At 43.2% G+C, this 10,095-nt stretch overlaps 1 protein-coding gene across 11 annotated transcripts in view; it reads right to left on the reverse strand.

Annotated features, from left to right (window-relative positions):
• Positions 1-9,290, reverse strand: part of TJP1 (tight junction protein 1) — a 225,620-nt gene extending 216,330 nt beyond the window's left edge. For all 11 annotated transcript variants that reach the window (XM_049613994.1, XM_049613993.1, XM_049613990.1 and 8 more), the window contains exon 1: positions 9,102-9,290. In XM_049613994.1, coding sequence (XP_049469951.1) covers positions 9,102-9,274 — 173 coding nt within the window. In that variant the 5' untranslated portion in view covers positions 9,275-9,290. The remainder of the gene's footprint in view (positions 1-9,101) is intronic.
• Between the last annotated feature and the right edge of the window lie 805 nt (positions 9,291-10,095).

The following is a 10,095-nucleotide window of genomic DNA, read 5'->3' on the forward strand; positions in this document are numbered from 1 at the left end:
GTATGGAAACCAATTTGACAGTAAATTTCATATATTAAAAAATAAAAAAATAAAAAAATAAATAAAAATAAAAAAAAAAAATGAAAAAAAAAAAAACATTTATTAAGGAGTAAAGCTGAATTGGGCATAGCAGGCGAACATCAGGTCTGTACCCACCCCACCCACAGACTTGGCAGAAGGAAGGTGCCTTGTCTACACATAGAACCAGGCTCCTACCCAGTAATTTCAGTAACTGTAAAGTTTTGACCAGGTCTTTGTGAAGCTAGGAGGTCAACTGTTAAAAAGCATATGATTCAGTAATGACCCCCTTTTCTTTGGTGGGAAAAAAAGAAAAGGAATAAACACAGTTCCAGGTAATAAATAGAATGGTGGGGTACCTGGGAGACTCTGTCGGTTAAGCATCTGACTTCGGCTCAAGTCATGATCTCACAGTTCATGGGTTTGAGCCTTGCATCAAGCTCTGCACTGAATGGTGCAGAGCCTGGAGCCTGCTTTGGATTCTGTCTCTCCCTCTCTCTCTGCCCCTCTCCTGCTCATGCTCTTCCCCACCCCCAAAATAAACAAATATTAAAAAAAAAGAAAAAACAATACAGACTGTTAATCATAGAGATAGTGAATATTTCAGTAGTAACTCATGTGGAAATACTTATTTAATCTGAGTGATACAGCGCAATTTAGTTTTATAGTTTCTCTACTTCTATGCAGCAACAGTTGTTATCTAGTCCATATGTGATATACAGTTTGACATCGCCTGAAGAAGGATGTTAACAAGAGGACTTATTTGTTAACATCAATGAAGATGACAGCATTTGTTTGGGAGGGTAAATAACAAATCATAGGTAAGCAGAAGGGGTCTTGAAGTTTAGGGAATTTAAGATGTCACTACTCCTTTGTTTTACTACAGTTTTTGACAATTAATATTTGTCCTGGGGCAGGGATATGTGTGTTCAAATCGTTTTCTGCTGGACATTCATAAGAATATAGAGGTATAGGGGCACCTGGGGGGCTCAGTCGGTTAAGCATCTGACTCTTGATCTCTGCTCAGGTCTTGATCTCAGGGTCGTGAGTTCAAGCCGCATGTTGGGCTCCTCACTGGGTGTGGAGCCTACTTAAAAAAAAAAATAATAATACAGAGGTATATTACAACTCAGGTAAGAAGGGCTGTACTTGGATACAAAACGCCCACCAAGGACAGTTCTTCCTGATCTGGAGTATAAGGAGTATTTTTTAGTCCCAGGGCCCCATTCTCCTTCAACCTGATGGTGTGGTCTGAACTGAATAAATCAGACTTTGGAGGTCATTTCCTACATATTTAGGAGAACGGCCCTTGATGGTAGGGAAAATAAAGTTAGTAACTGAGATACAGGAATCTTATTTTCCCTTGAACTCTGGGGAAATCAGTATTTAGCTTCCAATGAAGTTTTTTCTTTTCCTAATTCCGAATTCCATTTAATCATCCCTAGGGGATTACTGGGAAGAAAATTTCTGCTTCTCTCCAATCCCTTCATATTTTCCCACCATGTTTTTGTGGGCATGGCTGGCATGCTTGAAAGGCAGAAACCCAGGGTCCACCCTCTCACTTTGTTTATAACTCGGGAGCTTTGGCTCACAATCATTTTTGACCATGGTTCACTTGGAACAAACAACTCCCAAGCGTATCTACCTCGCCCATCTCTAATTTCTAGTGGAAAATATCTCAATAATAACAAAATATTGAGCAAAAACCATCAAGATGGTAAAAACAAGGTAGTTACGCAAGAAGAAACTACCAACAAAGGTAACATCTAACAATTCTTCTACAAGGTATTAATTTTAATATATCACCAATTGACACCACAAACCATTTGAACATTAACACTAATTGGTGATAGCAAAGTATCTTCCCCCCCAAACAAGGGTATAAGAACAGGTGCCTAAGTACAGCAGGGGAGTTGACTTTAGGATACTGAATCTTTGTGAAGGACACTTAAGTAAAAGCTAGTAAAATCCTAATTTTTTGTCTGTAAGTATCAGACTTCAAAAACCTGAAGAGTTCACTTAAAAGGTTTATCTAAATGGCCCTTAGCTGTACTTGTAAATAATAATGTGCATAATTGGCTACAATTTGCTCACTAAAGAAACTAAGAAAGGGATGGATGTTAACTAGACTTACTGTACTGATCACTTGGCTATATATATAAATACTGAATTATTATGCTGTACTCCTGAAAGTAATACATTGTATGTCAATTATACCTCAATAAATTTTTAAAAAGTAAAAAAAACAAAACACAGTGAGAAAGGACTTGGATACTAGAGACATTCCCGCCTCATCAGGGGAACCTCTATGACTCATGAGGGGACTATGTGCCACCCTGGGAGAAACAACATCCTATAGGGCACTTTTCAGTCATGTTGTACATGTTTTCAGTCATTCTTCATTTCTAGACTGTCATGTCCCTGCTCAAATGTGTTTTTAACCCTAACCACTGGTATAAGTAAGACCTTATTTGTGACTCTGGGCAGGTCAATGACCTCATCTGTAAAACTGTGAAAATACAGTACCTACCTCACAGGGGTGCTACAGGTTAATGAGAGGATGCTTGGAAATCACTTATGCTGGGCCCAGCAGGCACTAAGCTCAATGAATGGAAGTTCTTCTTATTTCCACAATCTGATTACTGGACAACTATTTGAATGAGTGAATTGAGGGCTGCCTGGGTGGCTCAGTCTGTTAAGTGTCTGAATTCGGCTCAGGTTATGATCTCAAGGTCTGTAAGTTTGAACCCCGTGTCGAGCTCTGTGCTGACAGTTCAGAACCCGGAGCCTGCTTCAGATTCTGTGTCTCCTTTTCTCTCTGCCCCTCCCCCACTCACACTTTGTCTTTCTCACAAAATTAAATAAACATTAAAAAAATTTTTAATGAGTGAGTGAATTGATGTCACATGGCCTTCAATAATTACTGAATCAAATAACCAGGAGAAATATATTTAGAAGCCTGAAGAAAATGAAATGATACTCTTTTTCCCCCGCTAAGATCAATATAAATATTCCTAAGAGCACTTGATGCAAAAATCAAGACTGACAACAATACAATTATTGTGAAAATATTTTTCACATGTCACATAAAATAGACAGGAGTTAACAATTATTTGGGCTTCACACCCTCTGGAGAGCAAGGAGCTGGCCTTGGTACCTGTACTGGATTGAATGGTGCCCTTTCTCTCCACTCTTCCTAAAGCCAGGAACCTGTGAATGTGACCCCATTTAGAAAAAGGGTCCTTGCAGATGTAATTAAGTCAAAGGTCTCAGGATGAGATCATCCTGGATTATCCAGGTGGACCCTAAATCTAATGACAAATGCCCTTAGAAGAGACAGAAGAGGAGGAGACACAGACACACCAAGACTATGTGAAGATGTAGAGATGGGAGTGATCTGGCCACAAGCAATGCCTGGAGCCCCCAGGAGCTGGAAGAGGCAAGGACTCTCGCCAAGAGCCTTCAAGGGAGCATAGCTCTGAAGACACCTTGATTTCAGACTTCTGGCCTCCAGAACGGAGGGAGAATAAATTTCTGCGGTTTTAAGCTAGTGAGTTAGTGGTAATGTTGTAGCAGCTCTAGGAAATACAGCACCTTAGTGCTTTCATCACCAGCAGTTATAAGAAGAAACCCCCCAAAGGAAGCAAGCTGAGCAAACTCACACCCACCTCAGGCAGAGCTAACAGGCCTTAGTTCCAGGCTCCTAAACAGTAGTGATTCGGAACCAAACACTGCCAACAGTCCTACTTCCTAAATTTCTTGGAGAAGAGGGTTTTTGCAGATGCCACTAATGCAGTCTGGCTGTTTTTCTGCTTTAGTGTCCATTTAAATTGTGTGTAAATATAATATTCCTTAATGGATTTTCAGAGTCAATGAGAAAGAAAGATATTGCACAAAAGGAAGCTGATGAGCACAAAAGGTCAAACTAGATAGAAGTGTGGGGCCAAAACACTGAAACATTCAGCCCTACCCTTTACTTACACTGGCATAGGCTTTGCAGGCATGCAGTTTTTCCACAGAGACTGCAAAAATTTAAACAGAGAGAACACAGATAGCATATAAGCTTTCAGAAGCACCTTCATATAAATTCTTATACATAGCACACCCAGTGATCATAGTATGCCCTCACATCTTGTAAACAGCTATAAGCTATTGCATCCCAAGGTCTGACAATCATTCTGATGTCTGCTATTGGTTCCCACCCACCACTCAGGAGTCATAACCCATATCTACATATCTTCTTGCTACGTAAAGGTGCGTTCTGTCTCAATTATCCATGTGCAGTTGCTCTGCTACTAACAAAATGAAATGTTAATCTAGAAAATAAATTCCAGAAGACATAAGATAGATGGATCAGGCAGCACAATATTCTTCAACTTAAAAAAACCCACAAAACTATATATGTATGTTATATTTAACAATACCATCCACTTGGGGCACTTGGGTGGCTCAGTCAGTTGACTGTCTGACTCTTGATTTCCACTCAGGTCATGATCTCACGGTTTGTGAGATCAAGCCCCGCATTGGGCTCTATGCTGACAGCACAGAGCCTGCTTGGGATTCTCTCTCTCCGTCTCTCTGCTCCTCCCCCATGTGTGCATGTGCACTCACTCTCCCTCTCTCTCTCTCTCTCAAAGTAAACATTAAAAAGTACCATCCACTCTAGAGTTTCTGTAGCATATACTCTTCACTTTGCCACTGCAGAAACTACATTAGTATTTGCAAACTCACTTAACATTGAGCAGAAATTCTGAAATGCTCATTTAAGATTGTGGAAAAGTTAAACAAAATCCCCCTGCCTTTTCCAGGCCATCTCTTAGTAAGATGGTTTTTAATGCTGGCCCCAGTTCACTGACAGCCTGAAATATGAATCTCCAGAGTACTAAACTATCTGAATTTTATTTTCTCGTGTCCTCTTTTCACAAAATGTATTGGGGAATATATGTTCAGAAGAGGCATTCCAGTGATGAAAAAGAATAAACCTAAGTTTCCAGATTTGGTGGCCAAATGATGCTAATATTCATGTCTAATAGCTCCTCCAATATTATTCCCACATCTTAATTTTTAAATTTAATATCAGAAAAATTTCCTTCCCAGTTATGCATTATTAAGAATTCATTCATTCAGGAGCTCCTGGGTGGCTCAGTCAGTTAAGTGTCCGACTTCGGCTCGGGTAATGATTTCATGGTTCATGGGCTTGAGTCCCACACCAGGCTCTGTGCTGACAGCTTGGAGCCTGGAGCCTGCTTCAGATTCTGTGTCTCCCTCTCTCTCTGCCCCTTCCCCACTCATGCTCTGTCTCTCTCAAAAATAAATAAACATTAAAAAAAAAAGGAATTCATCAGCAAAGTCACAGGATACAAATTTAATGTACAGAAATCAGTTGCATTCTTATACACTAATAATGAAGCAACAGAAAGACAAATAAAGAAATTGATCCCATTCACAATTGCACCAAGAATCATAAAATACCTAGGAATAAACCTAACCAAAGATGTAAAAGATCTGTATGCTGAAAACTATAGAAAGCTTATGAAGGAAATTGAAGAAGATACAAAGAAATGGAAAAACATTTGTGCTCATGGATTGGAAGAATAAATATTGTTAAAATGTCAATACTACCCAAAGCAATCTACACATTCAATGCAAACCCAATCAAAATTGCACCAGCGTTCTTCTTGAAGCTACTAGAACAAGCAATCCTAAAATTTGTATGGAACCACAAAAGACCCTGAATAGCCAAAGTAATTTTGAAGAAGAAGACCAAAGCGGGAGGCATCACAATCCCAGACTTTAGCCTCTACTACAAAGCTGTAATCATCAAGACAGCATGGTATTGGCACAAAAACAGACACATAGACCAATGGAATAGAATAGAGACTCCAGAAGTGGACCCACAAAAGTATGGCCAACTAATCTTTGACAAAGCAGAAAAGAATATCCAACGGAAAAAAGACAGTCTCTTTAACAAATGGTGCTGGGAGAACTGGACAGCAATATGCAGAAGAATGAAACTAGACAACTTTCTCATACCATTCACAAAAATAAACTCAAAATGGATGAAGGACCTGAATGTGAGACAGGAAACCATCAAAACCCTAGAGGAGAAAGCAGGAAAAAAACCTCTCTGACCTCAGCCGCAGCAATTTCTTACTTGACACATCTCCAAAGGCAAGGGAATTAAGAGCAGAAATGAACAATTGGGACCTCATGAAGAAAAAAAGCTTATGCACTGCAAAGGAAACAATCAACAAACTAAAAGGTAACCAACGGAATGGGAAAAGATATTTGCAAATGACATATTGGGCAGAGGGCTAGTATCCAAAATCTATAAAGAACTCACCAAACTCCACACCCGACAAACAATCCAATGAAGAAATGGGCAGAAGACATGAATAGACACTTTTCTAAAGAAGACATCCAGATGGCCAACAGGCACATGAAAAGATGCTCAACATCAACACCTCATCAGGGAAATACAAATCCAAACCACACTGAGATATCACCTCATGCCAGTCAGAGTGGCTAAAATGAAATCAGGTAACTATAGATGCTGGAGAGGATGTGGAGAAATGGGAACCCTCTTGCACTGTTGGTGGGAATGCAAACTGGTGCAGCCACTCTGGAAAACAGTGTGGAGGTTCCTCAAAAAATTAAAAATAGATCTGCCCTATGACCCAGCAATAGCACTGCTAGGAATTTACCCAAGGGATACAGGAGTGCTGATGCATAGGGGCACTTGTACCCCAATGTTTATTATAGCAGCACTTTCAACAATAGCCAAATTATGGAAAGAGCCTAAATGTCCATCAACTGATGAATGGATAAAGAAATTGTGGTTTATATATACAATGGAATAATACTAGGCAATGAGAAAGAATGAAATATGGCCTTTTGTAGCAATGTGGATGGAACCGGAGAGTGTTATGCTAAGTGAAATAAGTCATATAGAGAAAGACAAATGCCATATGTTTTCACTCTTATGTGGATCCTGAGAAACTTAACAGAAGACCATGGAGGAGGGGAAGGGGGAAAAAAAAGAGAGGGAGGGAGCCAAACCATAAGAGACTCTTAAAAACTGAGAATAAACTGAGGGTTGATGGGGGTGGGAGGGAGGGGAAAGTGGATGATGGGCACTGAGGAGGGCACCTGTTGGGATGAGCACTGGGTGTTGCATAGAAACCAATTTGACAATAAATTTCATATTAAAAAAATTTTTTAAAGGAATTCATTTATTCAATATGTATCTTTTGAGGACCTATTTTGTACCAGAAACTAGTTAAAGGGAATTTAGTAATGAACTGAACAGACAAAAAGCCCTGCCCGCATGCAACTTAAATTCCAGTGAGGGGTGGGAGAGGTAAGAGGTATGAAAATTAAGTAAAATTTGAAGTGGATTAGATATCGGTAAGTGCTCAGGAGAAAAGCAGAGTGGGAGGGTAAGACCATTGGTGCTGACTTCTTTTTTCTTCCCGTATACCATCAATCTGAAAAGCCATCTTCAAATGTTACCGCTTCTTGCTTCAATAGAGACACAGTCTTCATATATTTGCTAAAATATTTTTCCATGCTTCCACGGACTTTTCCTTTTTTTGTTTTCCTTTTCCTTTCCTTTCCTATTCAGCGGCTCCACACCCAACACGGGGCTTGAACTCAAGACTGTGAGATCAAGAGTCACATACTCTACCGACTAAGCCAGCCTTTCCATGGACATTTCTTAATCACTGCTAACTTTTACCAGCCAGCCTAGTCTTCTATGTGCTGTCACTTGCTGTGCATCAAAATAAATACCTTTTGCAGAATAAATCTCTCTTTTTTTTTAAACACATGGGAGTGGAGGAAGACACTAGTATTCAGTAAGCACACATTATTCATCCAGGCATAGTGGCAGTGGCAGACACTCTGTATTCAGTATCTCAGTTGATCCGGGTATGACCCCATGAGGTAGATAGCATCATTCACACGGTACACACCAAGAAACAGATACTCCAGTGACTTGTTTAAGGTCACACAATAAGTGGCACAGCTGAAATTTGAACTTCGCTGCCCATGCATTTTTGTCTTACCTCCAAAATTCTCCGTTACTGGGATTCTTTTTTTTTTTTTTTTTTTAACTTTTTCTTGGTTGCTCAATCTTTCTATTCCTTGGATCACTCTTTCATTTCGTCTTAGATAGCAGAAACTACTTTTCTCAAATGCCTAAAAGTAGCCTCACTTCCTTTTCTCTATAACCTTGAAATTAAATTCAAATTGAAGTGAGTAAATCTCTATGGACCACAAATTTTAAAATTAAAATAGCCACTTGAACACCAAAATTTCTGGCATAGTTTTTCTATAGTCCCCCATCCCTTTTCTGGACTATTTCTTTCGTGCCAGAACCTTACACTTCAGTCTCTAGGCAATGGAATGCCAGGACAGCACACGGGGATTCCATATACCACATTTTAACGCTAATAAAATGGCAATACAATCCGATAGATAATCAACTGTGTAAACCAGATCTGGAAAACCCCCAAACATTTTTCTTTTAAGGGCGATCTTTTCCCGTTACCCCAATAACAGTTTCCAGGTCAGAGGAACTGGAACGCGTGCAGATAAAACGTAGTCCCCGATAATGCAATTATAATCTCGCAACTTACTCCCCTTACGGTGGGAGCGGCTCGCCCTTCACTCTGTACCCACAGCAGATGGATTTTGAGAAAGAACAGAAAACGCAAACAGAGCTAATAAATTGCTGGCTGCCTCCAAGGGAGCCTGGCTGGAAATTCTGAGCCAGAAGTGGCGGGGATGGGGCTGAAAGGACAGTCCCGGGCGGGAGACCGGTGCCCGGGTGCCCGTGAGCCTCCGGGTCCCCGCCCCTCCCTCCCCGCAGCGCGCCGCTCTACGTGTCACGGAGCACAGCCGAGGGTCGCGGCGGCACGAGCTCGCGTGGACCTGGGACGCGGCGGCGCTCGCGCCCCACGGGCTCCGAAATGGCTGCTGCGCTCCCCGCTCTCGGCGCCCGTCGGGCCCGGCCGCCGGCGGCCTCGCTGCCCGCCCGCCCCGGCCCCGACCCGCGTCCGCCGCGCCCGCCGCGCCCTCACCACAGCTTTCTCTTGAGCGGCAGGAGGCTGCCGCGGTTGGAGGGGGTGACGCCGATGGCCATCTGCAGCACCGTCAGGTATTTCTGGTACTTCATCTTGTCCCCGCTCCGCTCGCGGGCAGGGCCCCGCCGCCGCCGCCGGCGCCGCAGACACAGCCCCTCCAAGCGCCGCATAGATCAGCTCTGGGCCATCCGCCGCCGCCACAGCTCCCGCCGCTCCCGCCGCCGCGGCCGTGCGCGCCCGGCTCCCGCTCCCGCTCCCGCTCCCGCTGCCGCCGCTCCCGCCGCCGCCGCCGCCGCTGCCTCCTCTGCCGCTACGGCCGCGCGTGGCCGGGGCTCCCGCTCCCGCCGCCGCCGTCGCCGTGCGTGGCCCGCCGCTCCCGCTGCCGCGGCCGCCGCCGCCGTGCGTGGCCCGCCGCCTCCCGCACCGCCCCCTCCGCCCCCTCCGCCCCCTCCGCCCCCTCCGCCCCTCCGCCCGGCCAGCGCAGTCCCCGCGTGAGTGCTGGGCGGGCGGCGGGCCTTGTGGGACTCCCTGTCCCAGAGCTCGGGAGCGGCCCGGTTGTCGCCCCCGCCCACTGGCGCCTCCTGGCCCTGCGCCGCGAGTGCCTCAGTTTCCCCAGCGGCCGACGGGAACTCGTTTTCAACTGTATAGAGTCTAAGAAAATCCCATGACAAGCTTTCAGGACAGAAAAAAAAAAATTATTTTAAATTTATAGTTACCAGTTAATGGTTGTAACGGAGCGGGGACAAGATCATTTACGGTGTCTAGCCTTAAGTGTTTGAAGATTTTGTTTACATAAAATGCATCTCTACAAAATGCATGTATGTGTGTACATATACATACTATAATGTGATATATATTATATACATGCATGCACGTGTGTACATATACGTACTATAATGTGATATATACGTGCATGTACGTGAGTACATATACATACTATAAATATGATATTATTATATACATGATGTATGTAGCATATATATGCAGTCCT

The sequence above is a fragment of the Panthera uncia genome, assembly GCF_023721935.1.
Source record: "Panthera uncia isolate 11264 chromosome B3 unlocalized genomic scaffold, Puncia_PCG_1.0 HiC_scaffold_1, whole genome shotgun sequence".
NCBI lineage: Eukaryota > Metazoa > Chordata > Mammalia > Carnivora > Felidae > Panthera > Panthera uncia.